Source organism: Lissotriton helveticus, chromosome 7, assembly GCF_964261635.1.
Source record: "Lissotriton helveticus chromosome 7, aLisHel1.1, whole genome shotgun sequence".
NCBI lineage: Eukaryota > Metazoa > Chordata > Amphibia > Caudata > Salamandridae > Lissotriton > Lissotriton helveticus.
The window spans coordinates 1,959,689,731-1,959,711,737 of record NC_136068.1 but is presented as its reverse complement, the minus strand read 5'-3'; the positions used below and the strand labels follow the sequence as shown (position 1 = coordinate 1,959,711,737).

At 49.6% G+C, this 22,007-nt stretch overlaps 1 protein-coding gene across 1 annotated transcript in view; it reads right to left on the bottom strand.

The window, feature by feature from the left end:
* LOC144770984 (putative cation-transporting ATPase 13A4) overlaps positions 1 to 22,007 on the bottom strand; it is a 1,004,626-nt gene that overhangs the window by 638,915 nt on the left and 343,704 nt on the right. Inside the window, exon 14 of the mRNA XM_078655851.1 lies at positions 21,775 to 21,925. Coding sequence (XP_078511977.1) covers positions 21,775 to 21,925 — 151 coding nt within the window. The remainder of the gene's footprint in view (positions 1 to 21,774; positions 21,926 to 22,007) is intronic.

The following is a 22,007-nucleotide window of genomic DNA, read 5'->3' as shown; positions in this document are numbered from 1 at the left end:
TTGATTGGGTGTGGTCCTATGTTCTAAGTTTCTTGGAGGCATATGATATTCCAGGTAGTCAGGAATTCGTATGCCTCATCATTGCCTAATAATATATTGAGTCCTACAACATTCCAAGAAATGAATTTGAGATGGCTGTTGCTTGTTTTGCTCTTTTTCTTTGAATATTCAGCTGAACTCGGTGCAATTTTTAGAATGTGCACCTACATTTTTGGCAACCCAGATCCAGTTGTGGTCTATGGACGAGGAGTTTTCAAGCAGTAAATTTACGATATTTTGTTTTCTGCATCTAGGTGATTTGAAATTGGGATCTTAGACATTAAATATGGTTCAGAATCACCTTATGCTCTTGTGAGTATTGTTTGAGACTACGGCGGGGGGTTTATATGCTTCCTTGGCTCCGGGCAATAGGTCAGGATACTTTATATGTTTCACACATCTCAGCCTGATGGCCCACTAAGTGAACAAGTCCTAATTTGCAAAATATGATTTCAGATGCGTCTGAAGAGCACCAACAATCGTGAGACACTTGTTTTTAGGTCTCGCCTATGAAGCGCGCATATGTTGCATTGGAAAGAGACCTTTAGAAATCGGGCCGGTTTTGCAGGCAAAAACGTGCACGCGCTGCATTGCTTTGAATGGCAACGCGTGCACGTTTGGCGATTCCCTTGCGTGAGCCAGCGGCACCATGTGTTAGCAATTATCGCGCTCGCTCCTGCAAGGGAAACGCTGCATGCTGTCGGCCGCACACTCCCAACCCCCTACTTGTGCAAGGCGTGCACGCTTGTTATTTTAAGCTCCTTGGTTTATCGGATTGAACATCCAGCTGGAAGCATCTTCAAGGTATGCCTTCTACATTGCTGGTGCATCTGTCTTGTACCAAGGACTGTCTATAGTGAATGTATTTGCACACCCTTATTTGAAAGGCGGAGTAGTTGTTGAAGTTATTTTGGAATTATAAATCTTATTTTTCTGTTGGACCTTAGAAAGAAAAAAAAGGTGTATTTTCAGCTAGTGTACACTTTTTAATTTGCACAGTAGTACATTTTCTACGTTCTCATTTTACCAATTTGGGAATTAGTGTATCTATCGACAATGCAGTGCTTTCCCTTTCGACGCTGAATACCTGGTAGTGATTGCGTTTTTACAGCAGTCCCTTGGCAACCGTCTCCTCGACTCCAAATTCAGTAATGGCTCCCAGAATTACCTCAAAAATTACCTGACATACGCCCCTCACAAATGGGGTCCTAATGAGCTTCCACCATAACGCAACCACCATATAAAGCGCCCAGCCCTCCCAGACCTTTCCTTACACATTCACTTATACCCCCTCCCGTCCCCTTCAAGAGCTCTGGGTCTCCAAACCATGCTGCAGCTCAAACAGTTCTTTGAATCCAGAGACCTAACCTAATGCAAGACATCATCTAAAAAAAATATGCAACTACAATCAGACAGTCATCATTGATGCCATGTTCTCTGCACAAAACATAGTCATATATCTGAATAGTCATACATTCAGGTCTTTGTGCTACAGTTTAGCTTACAGAGCTCTATCATTCACTCTGTGTTCTGCTCTATCCATTCCAGTATTCTGGCGAAAAGGGCTAGTTTGTCTGCCAAGGCTCGACTATCGTCCTTCGCGGGATCTAGGCTGCGAAAAATCCATCTCTTTTCCATGCTTAAAGTAACAGCGTCTTCCATGCCACCATTTCAATCGACCGATTTCAGCAGCTTCACTAGTCAGGTGTACTCAGACCAGTGTGCTCTTGTACATTACTGGACACATACCATTAATGTAGAAATTATTGCATGTTATTTATGGTTGACATTTTCTCTTTTGATAGGTCACAATACCTAATATTTTACATTTTGAAATTACGCCTTGGAGGCTTTTTTGTTTACTAATAATGGACTGCCAAACCCATTATCCGCAAGCAGGACGGATTAAAATAGATTTTGGAGCATAGACATGGGGTATAATATATTTCACTACATATTTGCACATTGTTCTTTTTAAGGCCTTTGTTTTGCTACTCTTTTAAGCCGTGGGTATGCATTTTATTTCATACTTGGTGTCTATGGAGTGTTGTTCCCTCACGTCTTTGAGTGGTATTCCTCTGCATGTTTCATTGCGTCGTTTTGTACGCCCACCCCGACCACCACTGACATCTCGTAAAGTGCCATATAATAACACCGTTGTCTTTAGCAGCTCGTAGCTAGTCGCTAGGTTTTAGGCGAGGAAGACAGATTGACGTCTTGCAAAGTTTCAACAGAGAAGGCTCCAGCGAGCCGGGGGAGGGGTGGTGCCCATAGACTCGTATGTGCTTTCCACCGGTTCATGACATGGTTTGAAACCTGAGCTTGGGTTTCATACAAGGGAACTGGAATATAAATCCGCCACCTGTGTTTTCTCTGTAATCTTTTATCAAACTGTGTGACCCCGTTGGCTTGGTATTGGTAGGTATGATTGTATAGTAATAAAGAGATCTCAAGAATAATTTATTCTTTAACGTGCTGAAGTAAATTCCAAACGCAATGTAAGAAAGTTATCACGTAGCATGTATGAAAAAAAACATTCCTCCAATCAGTGCACAATGTGTGCAAGAGACGCTGCGAAGTAAATAAATGCAGTATTGTGGACTATACAATGCATATCAGCACGCATGAAACGTGAATAATGAATTGATCGGCATGGATGGGTTAAGTATGATAAAAAATTAAGACTTACTATGATCACAATAATTAATTGTAATATTTTCTTTCTCACTGAAAGCTTCTTGTGCACATAAAAAAAAAATCAGTGACATGGTCAGACCAGGTTGTGCATTATCACGTACGAATTATGAGTTAGAATAAAAATAAGCCTCACTGAGCGCGTTAAGTGCTCTGCTCCTCCGTTGCCTTTTGGGCTCTGCCAGTGGGGCCATTGGGGGAGGGGGGGGCTGGAGCCAGGGATGCTGTCTCTCCTTTATTCTGGGAGCTGGAAGCAGCATAGTCCTGTCAATCCTCTCCAGAGGCGTCAGAAGCAGGCCTGCTGCCTGAGACCCTCTTGGTTACTCAGCGAGTCTGTTTCATGTTTGCAACATGTCTTCCTCCAGCCTGTTAATTTGTAAATACACGAAGACTGCCGCTGCCCGGGTCCCCCACAGGGGGACATCAGCAGGGCAGCCCCCTTAGTGCCCATTAGTCGTAGCACCCCCCCTCCTTCAGTCCTCGTAGAGGGGGAGGCTCAGGCAGTTCACCAGCCCCTCCTCTGGCCGGGTGCACAAGTGACGTGCATCCGGGGGAGGGCGCGTCGGGGGCGGGCCGGGTATTTAGGTCCCAGCCGCCCAGTTTGCGACCTCTTTGCTGGCATCCTGCCCCGGCTGCTTCCTGTCTGGACCCTGTTCCGGTCGTCCTGCGCCTGCCTGCCTCGCTGCAAACCGTCTTCGTCGTCGTCGTTGTTCTTAGGTAGGTGCCACTCTCTCACCTCCCCCCGGCCCCATCCCTGGACTAAACCCAGGTCGCACAGGAGCCCTGTGGTTGGATACCACAGGGGGGAGAGGTGGCCGCAGGAGGAACAGCAACCGCAGGTTCAGGGGCTAGGGCGCTCAGAGATTACGAATATTGCGCCGAGTAAGCGCTCCAAATAGTTACCCTGCACGGTACTGGAAGGGAGATTCTCTAAGTAGATCTCAAAAGAGCCTTCAACGCATGATTGGGACAATTAGTGACATGCCTAGAGAGGTAAGCCTGGTAGCTAGGGACATGATGCCTAGGTAGATGGCTTGGCCGCCCTGCACAGGCAGGCGATTACAACAAGGGCCTAACCAAGCTTGCTGCCAGGCAGGGGCTTACACAACTAAGGTGATTACATTAAGGTTGCAGGCATGCAGCAAGAAATGGATGCTCAAGCCCACCGCCCGTAAGATAACCCAACTCAGATAATAACACGGTGCTAGAGCCAGAATGGCAGGATAGTCCCCAAGGTGGGAGATGGCCATTGTTGCGCCTCGCAGGTCAGGGACAGCCGCTCACACTAGCTGGAGCCTGTAAAGGGGATAAAGGGTGCTGGGCCCAAAATCTCCATCACGAAGCAGTGGGGGAGAGCAGGCGGTTGTGTCTTTAAGGGACGGAGGGATAATTTGAACATAACCATGAAGTTGTCAGGTCTATGTGGCAAAATTGGGATGGACATGTTCCTTGAAGCTGTGGAATGCAAGTATTGAACACAGAGGTGGGGGCTCCGTCATCGACGGTAGCCTCCTCCACAGCTGTGGCGGAGTTACAGGGTGATCTGGAGGCAGACGGGTACAGTAAGGGTACCTCTGCGGCAGACCGGTACAGTAAGGGTACCTCTGCCTGGCACAGTAAGCGTGCCTGAGCCAAAGACCTGGACCCGCAGGGAGGTTCTGGGAAAACCGCGATGGTGCCCTGTTAGTCCTTCGGGCGGTTGGGGGGCCTGACCAACCGGGGGTGTGCCAAACCACGCTCCGCCCAGAAAGGGGCAGGAGTATAAGACATGATCACGTGATCCGGAAGGGGATCAGCAAAGGCAGCCCTGTCCGGGCGTCGACCCACCGTGCCGGCTGGCTCATAAGGCGGGCGGGGCAGCGAGGGGCTGCCTGCCCTTGATCGCCCGTAAGATAACCCACTAAAACATCATACTTGTGTTGTATGAAAATAAACCTGCAGCAGTTCTTTACCCATAACAATGTGTCCTGTGTAATCATTATATGGTCAAGTGTACAAAATGCAAGGGGGAGCGGATGACGGTGTGGGCACTAAGGGGGTAATTAAGATTCGTCCTGTTTCTCTTGTAAGCCATGGGCCGGACATTGGAGGAGTAGAGCCGGCCATAGCATTGGAAACAAGAAGAATCTTACCTTCCCTCTGTCTTCAAGCATTTACGAATTAACAGGCTGACAGACGAAATGTTGCAAAAATGACTCGCTGAGTAACCAAGAGTGTCTCAGCCAGCAGGTCTGCTTCTGAGGCCTCTGGAAACGTTCAAGGCAGCTCTAATCACTGTGCATCCTGCAGAGCCCGAAACTTGCACATTAATTATCTGCCGAGTGCAATGGGAAGGAGTGGGACGGATTGGTTCACACAGAGTAAAGCTGCCATGAATGCAGTCAGCCAGGGGGACCCCTTGTTTACTTCTGTGAGGGCTGGGGAAAGGGGAGTATATCCTCTGACACCCTTTGCATGCTTGTGTCCAGAAACATACAAAGGAAAAAGGGGACACCTGGTGGCCTTGTACAACAAGCATTGGCATAGCCAATAGGTCTCGCCTTTGGGATCTTATAATTGTTTAGTCATGCAACAGTTGATGTTGTTCCACCAAGGATATTGTGTTGCATAACTAAATACATATAAAGTCCCAAAAGCGAGACCTATTGGCTATGCCAATGTTTGTTAGTGTTGATGCCACCAACATAGCTTTGATTGTTTCTTCGTTATTTAGATTTTCAAGTTTTGTATTGTGTCCATTGTTTGAGCAGGTGATATATTTTTTAGCAGGTTGTCAACTTTAGTACTGGTTAGTGGAGTAAGGTTGTGAATTAGAAGTTGTAATGAATCAGATTGGGTACATAGTTTATCCAGACTTGATGTGCAGACACAAGAATGTTGGTCAGTGGAATGAGAGTCAAATAGTTTGCCTAGCTTGAGTCTATAGATTTATTTTGTTGCCGAGGTTGGTGATGCCTGTGGCACGAGATTGCAGCAGGTCTACCAGGAGTCGATGTGGAATAGAGTGAGGTTTACTGTAGTAAGAATACTGCTGGTTGTGTTAGTCGTGAAGCCCAGTGATAGAGTAATATTATTTGTATGTACAGTAGGCCTGGGTGGTGAACTTTGCTCCGTTCGTGCAGTTTGCAGAGTTTTTGACACTCCGCACTCAGCGGAGCTCGCGGAGTGCAGAAAACTTGGCTTCGCAATGTGCAGTGGAGTTTTTTCCGCGAACGATAAGTTTGCGAGCGCGATCTGCCGCTCGGGTAGAATTTCTACCTGAGCTGCAGGAATACCAGCACAAACTGCAATTCACACTGTACTCCGTCATTCGCGGAACTTAGTGGAGTTTTTTGTAACTTTGCGGAGTGCCCAGGCCTAATGTACAGCCTACTCAAGTTGTTGTACATCTAAGTCATCTAGAGGAAAGCTTTCAATCTCACTTATCTCACTATTGAAACAAATTGGGGTATTAGTACCCTCATCCAATAATAACCACAATACATGTCAAGGTGAACCACGATATCACTAAATTAAACTGAGCTAAAACCTCCTGGTAGTCAAGGCACAGAGCAGACAAGCTTAACTTAGAGGCAAGGTGTAAAGTAAAGACAAATTCCAAACCAATTTAGAAAAATATAGTAATATTTATTAACTAGAATGACACCAAAATGAAAAAAATCCAATACATAAAACCGGAGTAATTAATTTTTAAAGTTTCAATTTAAAATAATCCTGGGCGGTGAACTCCGCTCCGCTGGTGAAGTTTGCAGAGTTTCCCGCACTCCGCGTTACGTTGAGTTCGCAGAGTTCCAAAAAACTCCGCTCCACATAGCGTTGCAGAGTTTTTTTCCTTGCTCGCGTTCGTCAACATCGAGCAAGCGAGTGTGAGCGAGGAAAATCAACCTCCCGGCGAGATTTTGCCTCGTTCGTAATTATCAACATCAAGTTGGCAAGCGCGAGCCTGGAAAATCAACCTCTCGGTGAGATTCCTCAACACGGGGGAGGTCAGGATTCTCATTGCGAGTGGTCACGTACGCTCGCATTGAGAAACTTCCCATTGAGAAAGCAGCCGCTCGAGTAAAAATCTACTTGAGCGGCAGAAAAGGAAAGCTTGCGCTGTGCATGGTGCCGTTCACAATGATTGCACAGTGTGGACAAGCATCCAGCACTGTGCAATCACCGCAAATAGAATTTTTCTATCGTACATCACTAGAGTTTTTTTTGCACTTCGCAGAGGTCCGAGTAGCGCAACTCTGCGAACTACGCCCAGGGTTAATTTAAAATTGTGTCAGAAAGCGTTTAGCGCCAACCATGGTCACCTGTTGTGTTGGACTTGACAAGGTAAAGGTTTAAGGTCAACTGCAATGGACCGTGGGTCGGATACAAGAACCTAGTTTGTCCTGGTAAAATGTTATCTTCACACTTGTAAATCTTTATGGAACAGAAAGTGTTCAGTGTTGCAAGGAAGTAGTCTGTAGGGCTTGTCAATGGCGGAGAGCCGAAGTTCCAGTTCTTGGTAAAGCTGTCGACAAAGGCAGGAAAGCTCAGTTTGGGAAAAGTTTATGGTTCATGCCCAAACTGCCCTCAATATCAAATAGATGCAAGCAGCGGCTTGGTCTGGTGACGTTTTCTACAAGCGGACATTAAAACTTTTCTGAGCATGGATTTGCTCAGCGGGGCAAGACTGCAGTCCAAGCCAAAGATGGCTCGAAGTCATTGGATGCTGGCCTGCGGTGGTCCTATTCAAGTGGATATGCTCTAGAGAAGAATATAATGAGAACTGCGGCAAACTCAGTTCCAGCAGGAATGCACCCTCAGTGGAACAGCTTGGCTGATTGTTATGGTCCCACTCTGGTTCTCAGGGCAAAAGTTGGCAAACTGTTTCCAAGTCCCAGACCAGACAGCTAGGCTGTGAGGAGTACTCTCTGATGCTGGCCAAGAGTCCAGACCCTTAGAACTGCACTTTAAGGTTAGGACTTGAATCAGCAGAGGTCAGCAGAAGGGACCATGCCCCATAATCTTGAAACTCAAAATAAATGCCTGTTGAAGCTTGTTGTAGCCCTATAGCTCAAACAGTTGGTTACCAAACTAACCCTTGAAGTCACGTCTGGGATAATGGGTACAAGGAGTGCAGATTGAGTCTACTTCAGATCTTCAGACAGCAGGACAGTCCTTCTGAATCTTTCGCAGTCCAGCTGTGTGCTGAGGAAAGTACTGGGGATGCCACATGTATGCCCAGTTCCACCCGGTTGGTGGGGAAAACTCCTGTCCACTCCCTAACCAATGGGGTAAAAGTTCCCAGGGATGACCCTACCCAATTTTGATGCACTTCTTGTGTGTTTATCCCAATCCCAAAGTGCCTCCTCTGCTCAAAACCAACATGTCAGAACCTTAATTCCCCTGTGCAGAGTTCCTGTCTGCATCTCTGCGGGTGGCCAGGGAAACGAGCAACCGATCATCTGTGGTCAATTCAATTCAATTCAAAAATACTGTATTCGGATTACAAAAAATCCATAAAAGCCACACATTTACATAAAAATACATTTTTAAAATAATTACGCGATTTCCACAAATAGTTAAAAACCGCAGATGTTTTCCAATCATTAATGTAAACAATTAGTGTAATTCAGTTACTAAAGTGCAGTACAATTTACTAAAGTGCAACGGCATGGGGGACTTAAAGGCACATGAACATTTCATGGAGAATCCATTGATTTTCGTGCAGAGAAGATGACTTTCAGAAATGAAATTACACGAAAAATCAGTTCATCATTTTCTAATTTTAAAAGCATAGAATAAGATTGAGTCAGGGAAACTGGTCTTTGTTTTTTAAAATATGGGACTAAAAACCACTTAATGTATTTTATAAAAAATTTGCAATGAAAAAAGAAATGTAAGTCATTTTGTCTGCTGTGTCCATCGCAAGGGCAGGGGCATAACTCATTTCCAGAATTCGTCGTGCTGTGGCCCATTGGAAAACAAAGTGAGTATTTTATGATTCCAGCTCTTAAGCGATATAGTAACGATCTTTCCCAGTTGGTCATAGGAAGTCTTAGATATAAAGGGATTTGTTGTGGAGATGAGTCGTTATTTATGTTATTCACATATAATTTGACAGTTTGTTTTTGCAGTTCTATCTCCATCCTCTTTTCCCTGAAGAGGGCATAAAGTTCAATTTGTATTTCCTTTTTATCTGTGCTCTTGATCTGGGAGGGATCGTTAAAAAGATGGGTTTTGCCAATGCTATCTAGGCTTTCCTTTGTCGCCCGGAGCCACGGGATACTCATGCCTTTGTCACAGGCTAGACATTCAGACACAATTTCCTGTGTTAAAGTAGCACGGTCATTGGTCCAAATGGCCAGCCAAAATAATGCTGGTCGTGTGGCAATAAAATCAGTTATGTAAGGCAAATTGAGTTCGGCATGGCAAATGTACCCGGATGAAGAGATTGGGGCTCCGAGAAGTTTTCTACATAACCGGTTTTCTTCTATCTGCAGGCTAGATGGTTTCACTGTCCCCCAAATCTCAGCGCCATAGGTTGCTACCGGGACACATTGCAGTCTGTATATTTTCACGATTGCCTTAGTAGTTTCTGACCTCTTTGGCCGTGGCAGGGAAAGGATTGAGTTTATGGCCTTTGAGAACTTGCCTGTGGCGTGGGCGAGATGCCCACTCCACAGGCCGTTCGCAGCAAAGACCATGCCTAAGTAGGGGAATGATTTGATAGAGTGCAACTTCTCTTGACCAATCGGAATGGAGTTGAGTTGTTTGGCCCCTGGCCCACAGGTCATAATATATGATTTTTTTAAATTCACTTTCAAGTCCAGGTTCCCCATAAAATGTGCAAAGTTCTTGACCAGGGCACGTAGGGCGTTCGGTGTTAAGCCCATAATCACCGCATCATCGGCATACAGAAGTGCGGGTAACAATTTCCCTTGGATTTTCGGGACATCAGTTGTCGTCTTTTTCAAGGAATCACTCAATCCGTTTATATAAATGATGAACAACAGGGGTGCTAAAACGCACCCCTGCCGGACGACTCTTTCTACCTTGATTGCCCCTGAGATCTCACCCTCCATGCCAATTCGTACCTGGGCTTTAGTGTCCGCATGTAGGTAGGCTAGGAAATATACCAAAGATTCATCAAGGCCATAGGAGAGTAGGGTCGCCCACAGTTTTGACCTGTTCACAAGGTCGAATGCGGACGACAAGTCCATAAAGGCTAGGTAGATAGGTGAAACCCTGGCTATGGTGTATTTGCCTATTATAAGATTAAGGTTCAGGCATTGTTCTGTTGTCCCAACCTTGCTTCTGAAGCCCATTTGACATCTGTCCAACACCCCTGTTTTTTCGGCCCAATCGTTCACTCTATTGTACAGCACCCGACCCAGAATTTTCAGGGTGTTGTCTAAGAGTGAGATGGGCCTATAGTTTGCAGGGTCAGATCTTTCACCTTTTTTGTAGATAGGCACTATTGTGCTTGTGGACCAGGTGTCAGGGATGGCGCCCATCAGCAGACAATTGAAAACATTGACCAGAATAGGCCCCCAAAATTCTGGTTTGTGTTTGATTAAATCAATTGGGAAGCCATCCGGCCCTGGTGCTTTGATTGATGGCCAGAACGACCTCCCCCAGGGTTATATCTAATGGGCTCAGTTTGCCATGGCTGGAGTCTTCTGTAGAAGCAGTAGGGTTGGCATATATTTTGGAGAAATGTTGCTCCCAATGCTGGCTTGAGATAGTACAGCTGGTTGGTGACAACTGTTTCCCCATGTCCCGCATCTTCCTTACAGCAGGCCAGAAGGTTGCGCTATTTCCCACAGCAGCAGAGACGGTTAGTTCATTCCAATGATCCTCTACCATGGTGGCCTTCCTTGTCCCTATGGCTTTTTTATACGCCTGCCTGGCGGACCGTACATCTACTTGACTCCTCGGTTTAGAATTTAAAGCCCTGCGAAGAGCCTTATTTGCCGCTGAACAGCAACTGTCGAACCACCTAGGCTCGTCATTGTTTGTTCTGTTGGGGACTGTCAGAAGAGTCTTAATAACATTGCAAAGATTTACAAAGTCTTTGACTATCCTTTGGTGGTTCCCATCAGTAAGTGAGCATGAGTCAACTGTTGATTGGTGGTTGCTTATGATTGTGTTCATAATGCGTCCGCAGTCCACCCCTTTCCACTTTAGCCTTAGGTTATCAGATGATGGCACAATATCCCTAGCTCCCAAAGTGCGGGGCGGAGCTTGAATCGGGCCCAATCTTAAACTAATTTCCAAAGCATTGTGGTCTCCAAAAGCTGTTTCTACAACTCCTGCCTGGATAACTTTATCTAATAATTCTGCAGACGTGAAGATATAATCTACCGTACTGGAGAAATCTCTGCCTCTGAAAGTTGGGATATATGCAGTTTCACTATTTTTGCATGTGTCCATTATATTCAATAGGGTGTGTGTGTTTATAACATTTTTCAATTCATTCCCACGTTTGGTGGCCTATCTGATTGAATTGCACCTACTCTAGTTTCCACCAGTTTGGCATTAAAGTCTCCAGCTAAGATAATCCTATTGTTGGCACGGTTATTGGCTGATTCGGTTATTCTTGTAATGTTCTCGAATAGCTCTATATAGTTCCTATTAGGGGTCGAGTGAAAATCGTTATTATAAAAATTAATAAAGTATAACGATGACCTGCATATAAACTCGATTATTTGAATGTTTGGGCTTTTAGTTGGTATTAATTTGGTAGCCCCCCCTAGAGTTATCCTGAATCCAATCAGCAGGCCTCCCATGGGGCGTCCAAAGACTGGCTTCTGTGCGCTAATGCTGTGACATTCAAAACCCTCTATAGCTGTTTCCGAGGTGGCCCATGTCTCTTGTAACATTATTATGTCTCTGTTAGATATAAATTTTAACCATTCCTGGTCCGACACCCGCTGTTGAAGTCCAGCTACGTTCCAGCTGAGGATCTTTAATACGCTGTTAGAGTTTTTACGAGGGTAGGGATCTGGGGGGTTAGATGTTACAGGCCCTTTAATAATACCAACTACTTGATCTTCTGTTGTTAGTGACAACCTCAAACAATTTTGGGCCAGTTGTGTACTTGGGCTATCCTTATCATGCGCCTCTATGTTTTTAATAAGCTCGATGGGGCAACCCTGTTTTGTTCCCTCCAGTTCAATGTTCAGCAGCCGGGGTGATGGTGGGAGTCAATCAACCATCTCTAGGCTGCTGAATCTATTGAAAACTGGTATTCCCCAAAAGGCATCTCTGCTTATTTTATTTCTTTGAGGGTATCTGTGGTTATCTCGCCCCCGCTCACCCCAGTTGTTTCCCCCGTCTTTTTGCCCCACCTGGCACCAGTCTCCATTAAAGGCATGGACGTACTGGTTAAACCTATCAGAATTCCTAGATGGATAGAAGAAAGAAAGGTGCCTTGTCTCTATACCTTCACTGTACCCCTCACTTCTCCATGAACAGATATATTCCACCGTGCGTGGGTCATCAAAGTTAATAATCACACAGTCACCATGTGTTTTCTTTGTCTCATGGCCCACCCACGGTACCCTTCTAACTGTTAGAATGTTACTCCTGCAGTATGGGGGTAGGGGTCTATTATTGTTTAGCCAGTAACTCAATCAATCAATCAATCAGGTCATTTGTAGAGCGCACTACTCACCCGTAGGGTCTCAAGGCGCTGGGAGGAGGGGGGGGGGGTGCTGCTACTGCTCGAACAGCCAGGTCTTGAGCTTCTTCCTGAAGGAGAGGTGGTCTTGGGTCAGGCGCAGATTGGTCGGAAGTGAGTTCCAGGTCTTGGCGGCCAGGTAGGAGAAGGATCTTCCTCCTGTTGTCGCTCTTCGGATGCGGGGGACGGCGGCGAGGGCGTGGTTGGTTGATCTGAGGAGGCGCTTGGGAGTGTAGAAGTTGATCCGGTTGTTGAGGTAGCTCGGGCCTTGGTCGTGTAGGGCTTTGTGCGCGTGGGTGAGGAGCCGGAAGGTGATTCTCTTGTTGACCGGGAGCCAGTGCAGGTCTCTCCGGTGTCCGGAGATGTGGCTGCGTCGGGGGATGTCGAGGATGAGTCTCGCCGAGGCGTTCTGGATCCGCTGGAGTCTCTTCTGGAGTTTGGCAGTGGTTCCGGCGTAGAGGGCGTTGCCGTAGTCCAGTCGGCTGGTGACGAGGGCTTGGGTGACCGTCTTCCTCGTCTCGGTGGGGATCCACCGGAAGATCTTACGTAGCATGCGCAGGATGTTGAAGCATGACGAGGAGACGGCGTTGACTTGTCTGGTCATGGAGAGGGAGGAGTCCAGGATGAAGCCCAGGTTGCGTGCGTGGTCTGTCGGTTTGGGTGCGGTGCCCAGGGCGGGGGGCCACCAGGAGTCGTCCCAGGCGGAGGGCGTGGAGCCCAGGATGAGGACCTCCGTCTTGTCTGAGTTTAGTTTCAGGCGGCTGGTCGTCATCCATTCGGCTACGTCTCTCATCCCTTCGTGCAGGTTGGCTCTGGCGGTGGCGGGGTCGTTGGTCAGGGAGAGGATCAGCTGGGTGTCGTCGGCGTAGGAGATGATGTTCAGGTTGTGTTGGCGTGCGATGGCCGCGAGGGGGCTCATGTAGATGTTGAAGAGGGTTGGGCTCAGCGAGGATCCTTGGGGTACGCCGCAGATGACTTTGGTGGCCTCTGACTTGTACGGTGGTAGGCGGACTCTTTGTGTTCTTCCGTCGAGGAAGGAGGTGATCCAGTCCAGTGCCTTCTCCTGGATTCCGATGTTGCTGAGGCGCTGTACTAGGGTGCGGTGGCAGACAGTGTCGAAAGCCGCGGAGAGGTCCAGGAGGATGAGGGCCGCTGTTTCTCCGTTGTCCATCAGAGTTCGAAGGTCGTCGGTGGCGGCGATGAGGGCGGTCTCGGTGCTGTGGTTCGCCCGGAAGCCGGACTGTGATGGGTCGAGGGATCCATTCGTCTCGAGGAAGGCGGCTAGCTGTTTGTTGACGGTCTTCTCGATGACTTTGGCCGGGAACGGGAGGAGCGAGATGGGACGGTAGTTCTTGAGGTCGGTGGGGTCTGCTGTGGGTTTCTTGAGGAGAGCGCTGAGTTCGGCGTGCTTCCAGCTCTCAGGGAAGGTGGCGGAGTCGAAGGAGGTGTTGATGATGTCCCGCAGGTGGGGTGCGAGGACAGCGTCGGCTTTGCTGAAGACGTGGTGAGGGCAGGGGTCAGTCGGAGATCCGGAATGGATGGAGTTCATGGTGCGGATGGTGTCTTCGGTGCTGATCGGGGTCCAGGTGCGGAGGGTGGTGGTGGGTGGCGTCGTTGCGGTTGTGGCTTGCGTTGGTTGGTTGCTGAAGCTGTTGTGTATGTCCGTGATCTTGTTGTGGAAGTAGGACGCGAGGGAGTTGCAGAGGTCTTGCGACGGGGTGATGTCGTTGTTTCCGGCGCTGGGGTTGGAGAGCTCTTTCACGATGTTGAAGAGTTCCTTGCAGTTGTGTGCGTTGTTGTCCAGCCGGTCCTTGTATTCATTTTTCTTGGTGGCGCGGATCAGTTGGTGGTGTTTCCGGGTGGCGAGCTTGAGGGTGGTCATGTTGTCCGTCGTTGGTTCCCTTCTCCAGGCTTTCTCGAGGGCTCGACAGTTCTTCTTGGAGCACTTGAGTTCGTCGGTGAACCATGGTGTTTTTCTGCTGCAGGATCTGCTGGGCGGGGTCCTCAGAGGGGCGAGTTCGTCCGCGCAGTTGCTGATCCACTTCGTGAAGTTGTCGGCGGCCTGGCTGGGGTTCGCTGAGTTGGCGGGAGGGTGCTGGCTCAGGGAGGCGGTGAGCTGGTCGGCTGTGATCTTGTTCCAGCTTCTGCGAGCAACCTGTTGCTGGAGGTGGTGGATCGTCGTTCTTCTGAAGGTGAAGTGGACGCAGCTGTGGTCCGTCCAGTGGAGTCCTGTTGCGTGGCTGAAGGTGACGTCTTTGCTGGATGAGAAGACGGCGTCGAGTGTGTGTCCGGCGAGGTGGGTGGGGGTGGTCACCAGTTGCTTGAGTCCGAGGTTGTCGAGGTTGTCGAGCAGGGTGATGGTGTTGCGGTCGTTGTTGTTCTCCAGGTGGAAGTTGAGGTCCCCCAGGAGGATGTAGTCGGCGGAGGGGAGAGCGTGCGGGCTGACGAAGTCGGCGATGTCCTCGCTGAATCGTGTGCGCGGTCCCGGGGGTCGGTAGATCAGGGTGCCTCTGAGGGTGGTCTTCGGGTCGGTGTGGATCTGGAAGTGCAGGTGTTCAGCGGTGGTGAGGGTGTCATCGGTGTTGGTACTGATGCGGATGGTGTCTCTGTGGATGATGGCGATGCCTCCTCCGGTCTGGTTGTCGCGGTCTCTCCGGGTGATCTTGTAGCCCTCTGGGATGGCGATGGCGATGTCCGGGGCTGAGGAGGCGTTCATCCAGGTCTCGGTGATGAAGGCAACGTCGGGGGCGGTGGTGTCGAGCAGGTTCCAGAGTTCTACGGCGTGTCTGTGGACGGAGCGGGTGTTGAGCAGGATACACTTGAGGTGGGTGCTGCTGGAGTTCGGCTTGGCGGGTGCAGGGAAGGTCCGGATGCAGGTGAACTTGCAGGCGAGGCAGCTGAAGGGTCCGTGGGTGTGCTTCGGGGCGGCTCGGTGACATCCTGGGATGTGGCCGGTGTTGAGTGCGATGAGGTCGGCGGCGCTGTAGGTTCGTCGGGTCGGCTTCCGTCGGTGGGGGCCAGGGGTCCTGGCGCTGGTCGCGGTCCGGTCGCGGACGGGCGCAGACGGGCTTACCTTTGGCGCGCCTTCGGCGCACAATCGGCGCGCCCGCTGCGCGTCAACGCTGCGCGTTCGCACGGTCGCCATATAAGGCGAAGTGCGCGGGTGGGCGGAGCAGCTGGGAGGCGGGAGCGGGGAGGGAACAGAAGGGAAAAGGGGCGGGGTCGGTGGTAGTGGCGGGAAGCGGGGGCGGCGAGGGAGGCGGGAAAGCGAGCGAGGAATGTCAAACAGGCTAATACGGGGAAAAACGCTTAAAAACAGGCACAAGTGATGGACAAAACAGCTGAACACGGAGAAAAAAGCCTAAGAGAAAAGTACAGGCACAAGTGATTGACAAAATAGCTAAACACGGAGGAAAAAGCCTAAGAGAAAAATACAGGCACAAGAGATTGACAAAAACAGGCTGAACACGGGGGAGGGATTTGAAAAATAAAAACAAGCACAAGCGCGTGGCAAAGGAAGGCAAACTGACGGCAGCAGGGTCAGTCGGCAGCGAGGCAGCGAGGCAGCTAGGAACAGTTAGGGGGGCACACGCAGCAGCTGGCGGCCGTGCGGCGCGGGGGTGTCCCACAAGTGGGTCACACTCACCTGTGTCGCACGGTCGCCATATAAGGCCAAGTGCGCGGGTGGGCGGAGCAGCTGGGAGGCGGGAGCGGGGAGGGAACAGAAGGGAAAAGGGGCGGGGTCGGTGGTAGTGGCGGGAAGCGGGGGCGGCGAGGGAGGCGGGAAAGCGAGCGAGGAATGTCAAACAGGCTAATACGGGGAAAAACGCTTAAAAACAGGCACAAGTGATGGACAAAACAGCTGAACACGGAGAAAAAAGCCTAAGAGAAAAGTACAGGCACAAGTGATTGACAAAATAGCTAAACACGGAGGAAAAAGCCTAAGAGAAAAATACAGGCACAAGAGATTGACAAAAACAGGCTGAACACGGGGGAGGGATTTGAAAAATAAAAACAAGCACAAGCGCGTGGCAAAGGAAGGCAAACTGACGGCAGCAGGGTCAGTCGGCAGCGAGGCAGCGAGGCAGCTAGGAACAGTTAGGGGGGCACACGCAGCAGCTGGCGGCCGTGCGGCGCGGGGGTGTCCCACAAGTGGGTCACACTCACCTGTGTCGCACGGTCGCCATATAAGGCCAAGTGCGCGGGTGGGCGGAGCAGCTGGGAGGCGGGAGCGGGGAGGGAACAGAAGGGAAAAGGGGCGGGGTCGGTGGTAGTGGCGGGAAGCGGGGGCGGCGAGGGAGGCGGGAAAGCGAGCGAGGAATGTCAAACAGGCTAATACGGGGAAAAACGCTTAAAAACAGGCACAAGTGATGGACAAAACAGCTGAACACGGAGAAAAAAGCCTAAGAGAAAAGTACAGGCACAAGTGATTGACAAAATAGCTAAACACGGAGGAAAAAGCCTAAGAGAAAAATACAGGCACAAGAGATTGACAAAAACAGGCTGAACACGGGGGAGGGATTTGAAAAATAAAAACAAGCACAAGCGCGTGGCAAAGGAAGGCAAACTGACGGCAGCAGGGTCAGTCGGCAGCGAGGCAGCGAGGCAGCTAGGAACAGTTAGGGGGGCACACGCAGCAGCTGGCGGCCGTGCGGCGCGGGGGTGTCCCACAAGTGACTTTGTTTAGTAGAGACCAAGTAGGTTCTTCAGTACTGTCTGATAACTCGGGAACTCCCGTCATCACCACTACATATGGGCTTGATCCAGGGGGCAGATTAGCAGGAAATCTTCCTTGATTTCCTTTGTTCCTGTCCTTAAAGTTGTTAGTGGTGCCCCCCTTTGGTTGTGTCGGGTTGGATTGTGTCCCCTGTGGGTTTGTATTTACGGTGGGTGGCCTAGGATTTTTCGCGACTCCCTTTGGAGGTGAGGTTAGCTTGGGTGTATTACTAGAGACTGCAACTGGTTTTTTCGCGGGTTGTCCCAAAGGATGTTGAATATGTGGTTTGGCCGTCACTAAAGTTGGTATTCCTTTTGGGGATGGAGTTTTGACAAGGGCACTTAGTTCGTTTAATTGTTTTTCCATATTCCCTAGTCTCTTTTCTATGGTAGCAAGATGGACACTTATAATGTCCCCAACCTTCGTTATAAGTTGGTTTGTTAAGGGACAGTCTTTACATGATGACTCCGTGATGGGCGAGTCTCCTTTATGACCCGGTCCTATATTAGATTTTTTGTTAGCCTTTTTAGAGTTGTTGGATAGGCTTTTCCCCTGCTTCCTCTGGGGTAGAGGGTTTCCCTTGGATGTAGATGTGTTTAAACCTTGGGGCTGTTTCTGTTTCTGTATAGCTCCCTCCCTTAAGCCTCGCAATGCTTTTGAAGTGGGGGTTGAGTCCTCAAATGTGTGTATAGTGACCAAATCTCGGGGAGGGGATGAATTAATATCCATGAGGTCGGGATCTATAATCAGGATCGGGTCGGTGGCAAGAGCATGTGTGGTGTCTGTTATCGGAATAGAAAGTAATTGGGACTCCACAATAGATGTTGTATGCAGGCTCTCAGGGAAACTCATTGCTGGAATAGAGTTTGTGACAAGATCTAATTGTGTGTTAAAGTTATCAGTGACATCTAAGTTGGGAGATTTCTCCAAACTCCGTAATGAGTCTGAGAGTAATTGTGTTACTGATAAATCCACAGTGTTAGGCATAGTGTGGGTCTCTGCGCTAACGCCAACTACAGAGACACCGTCAGCAGGGTTGTTCCTATTAGGTGTATTTGCTGAGGCAAGGAGGCCCAATGAAGAACGTCTGGCTTGGGCCAGTTCCAGGGAGACTCTGCGTTCCAATAATGATATGCCATGGTCGATCGCTTCGTTGGCCCTGAAGATGAAATTATCGATTGGGCCAGTAACCTTCCCTACTCCTGCAGCAGTTTTGCTGCGACTGCCCCTTGTGGACATGGCAGTATGTATGACAATTAATCGCCTAGTAGGGGCAGGGCGTAAATGGGAGGAATGTATGTAGAGGACTTACTTTCGGAGTGTCTGATTACGTGGATATCAATAAGGTGGCCCGTCCCGTCCTTCGTAGTCCTCGGACGGCCTCAGACGGCCCGCCCTTTGCCCGGGCTTAGCCCCGGGCGTCCCGCTCGCGTCCCGCGACGCTGGGGGCTCGTATTTTTATGTGCCCCTCCCGGCGCGTGTGACGCGTCGGGGAACACGCCGCCGCTGAGGCAGTCGGGATTTGCAGTCCCGAGGCGGCGGCGCGGCTGGTGGCGGTGTTGTCGCCTCTGTCCGACTCTCCCCCACTCCTGTGGCCGTCAGCAGCCTCTCCACTATTCTGGCGCTCCCACTGGCAAAGGTAAGGTCCGCTTGTAAATAATGCTTTTTCCCCCCGCTCCACCGAGGGCTCGTATCTTTATGTGCCCCTCCCGGCGCGTGTGACGCGTCGGGGAACGCGCCGCCGCTGAGGCAGTCGGGATTTGCAGTCCCGAGGCTGCGGCGCGGCTGGTGGCGGTGTTGTCGCCTCTGTCCGACTCTCCCCCGCTCCTGTGGCCGTCAGCAGCCTCTCCACTATTCTGGCGCTCCCACTGGCAAAGGTAAGGTCCGCTTGTAAATAATGCTTTTTCCCCCCGCTCCACCGAGGGCTCGTATCTTTATGTGCCCCTCCCGGCGCGTGTGACGCGTCGGGGAACGCGCCGCCGCTGAGGCAGTCGGGATTTGCAGTCCCGAGGCGGCGGCGCGGCTGGTGGCGGTGTTGTCGCCTCTGTCCGACTCTCCCCCGCTCCTGTGGCCGTCAGCAGCCTCTCCACTATTCTGGCGCTCCCACTGGCAAAGGTAAGGTCCGCTTGTAAATAATGCTTTTTCCCCCCGCTCCACCGAGGGCTCGTATCTTTATGTGCCCCTCCCGGCGCGTGTGACGCGTCGGGGAACGCGCCGCCGCTGAGGCAGTCGGGATTTGCAGTCCCGAGGCGGCGGCGCGGCTGGTGGCGGTGTTGTCGCCTCTGTCCGACTCTCCCCCGCTCCTGTGGCCGTCAGCAGCCTCTCCACTATTCTGGCGCTCCCACTGGCAAAGGTAAGGTCCGCTTGTAAATAATGCTTTTTCTGTGGTCACTCTTCCCTAGTTCTGGAGGTGTCATCTCTCCCACTAAGCCTGGTGCCTGAGTGACTAGAGGGACAAAGGAAAGGGACGGGCCTAGCTGTTAGCAACATCTGCCTGTGACAAGGTTGGCCTCTTGGAAGTTGATTAAGCTTCTGGGTAGAGCCTCGCAGGGAAACAGAACACCTCCCCATACCCAAGATCTTTGCCTCAGCTGAGGGAGAAAATTCACATCTCATCAAGGGGGCTATTCACCTCTTGGGTGACAGATGAAAGCTTATGCAAAAAGGCCCACTAGAGGCTTTTGTCAGGTAACTTTTCAAAAAATAGCTATTTCAAAAATAGGTATTGCAAATGGTTTCCTTCATGATTTCTGTTGATTATTAAAGTCTCTGTTGGGTCTATTATCAATCTTTATTACTTGGAGTGCAGGGAAAATTAAGAAAGTGACCACTGAGTTGTTCAGGGGGTCTTGGTGAAGACTGATGTGTCAGTTACTATTGCTGTAACTACTAGAGTCTAGGTCCACAGTTTGTTGAGTGACAGGGCTGCCACCTGCAAAGGTTCCCAGAGAGTGCGGGGACCACTCTGTGCGCATGTTTCCTCTTTTTTTTCTGACCCAAACCAACCAGACCTGAGGGCTGTATGGGAGGACTGCTAGAGAAATGTGAGTCACAGTCTACATCCACCTGACCATCAGGCCACCATCACAGCACCAAAATCCTTGCATGAGAGAGATTATTAATTTTGATGGGTCAGGTCGGGTCAGATGGAGAAGATTGGTGACATCTACTAGCTTTAGCACGTTTGAGAATACCTCTACCATTAGATCCGTAAGGATCAAGAGACTCAATGAAGTTTCGAAGAAATACAAGGAGGCGTCTGACGTGCACTGGAAGCATTAGCCATCCGGCAACGTATGGAGCGTAATTGGAAATAAAGCCTTCTATGTTCTGCGAGGGCAAACGCAAAGCACTCACGGCATCAGCATTGGCAGCGGGCTGCCGAAGCAGAGGTTAGGGTAGGAAAACACACCACTCAAGTTCAAGGTCACCTCATTTGATTAACCCCTTCGACGCTCATGACGAGCTGGGCTCGTCATGAGGTAGCCTCCTCGCACGCTCATGACGAGCCCAGCTCGTCATGTAAAGTGCGCTTTCGCAAAATCCAGCGTACGGGGGGAAATCATGCCGCACGCATGCGGTTAAAATGAAAACCAAATTCTCTGCATTTGCTTCTAAGTTTTCATAAGTTTTAGGGTGATTCAGAAATTGTATTTCTGTGGCTCCTTGACACTTTTAACCATTTAATAAAATTCTTGTGCTTACTCTAGTGACATGCTTAGTACACAACGCTGAATTCCCACGGAAAGAGGAAGCCAATTTGGAAAACCCCAAGCTGATATTTTACAGACCCCCAGCCTTCCAGCTACCTTGTCACAGAGGGAATCCACAAGGTGTCCACACTCATTGAATATTGATTCTGCCTTCTCTATGTTCTCTTATAGCATCTGTATATTTGGGGTTCACTTAGATGTAGATGGAAACCACACAGATGACAAAATGCCTCATGCCCCCCACCTCACTTGCAGGAAAAGCTGGCTACCCCAACAGCTCAATTCCAGCAGCACTTTTCCTGTCTGGGTCTGCCATGTATTAGCCATGGCAACCTTGGACGGGAAATTAAACAATTGTCCTCCTTACAATGAAAGAAAATCTTTGGTACATGTGGAACATTAGTTATTTTTTTCCAAAGATGGACCCGCAGCAACTGTTCCAATTTCCCAAATGCAGCGCCTGTCATACACACAGGAGCCACTCCAGGGCAGAAAATGCCTCTGACATCGCAGTGCACTCAATCGGGGGGCTAAGAAAGGCACTCTGTCTTTATCAAGTTAACTTCTTCTATCAAATTTAAAGAAACAGGTTGAGCTCATTCAATTCGGTGTCTTCTTATAGAAGATAAGTTTGCATAATTCAAAATGTAAGCTGCAGAGGTGGTGTGTGCTGTATCGGATAATCATGAAAATCTATTCAGCACACCACAGACTCAAATGGCACTTATAAAATGGGAGCACTTATTAACCATGTTAATTACTGCATTGATCTTGGAGAGATGGCAGGCGAGTGATCAGGGCAGATTTACAAATTTTCACTCGGTTGTAGGCACAGACACTGTACTAGATGCTCTGGTGATACAAAGACAAGGGCTGAGGTTTGTATGGTCTGACTCTTAAATATCAATGCGATGGTGAGTATGAGTATGAATGAAGCAACGACTTGTTACCCAAGAGGTGCCTTCAAACATCTTGAGGTCCAGCGGATCCCCTTGAAGTCTCCCATCGATGACCATCAGTGAGTGGCAGCTCGCGAGGGCTCCCAGGAGCGGCCCCCAGGGTAAGGCTGCACCAGAGCTGAAGCGGTACACAGTCTGGAAACTGAAACAGAAACAATAGTGAGGACTCATGCTTGCCTGATATCAGGGTTAATGATATTGTTTTAAAAGAATAAGAAATACAG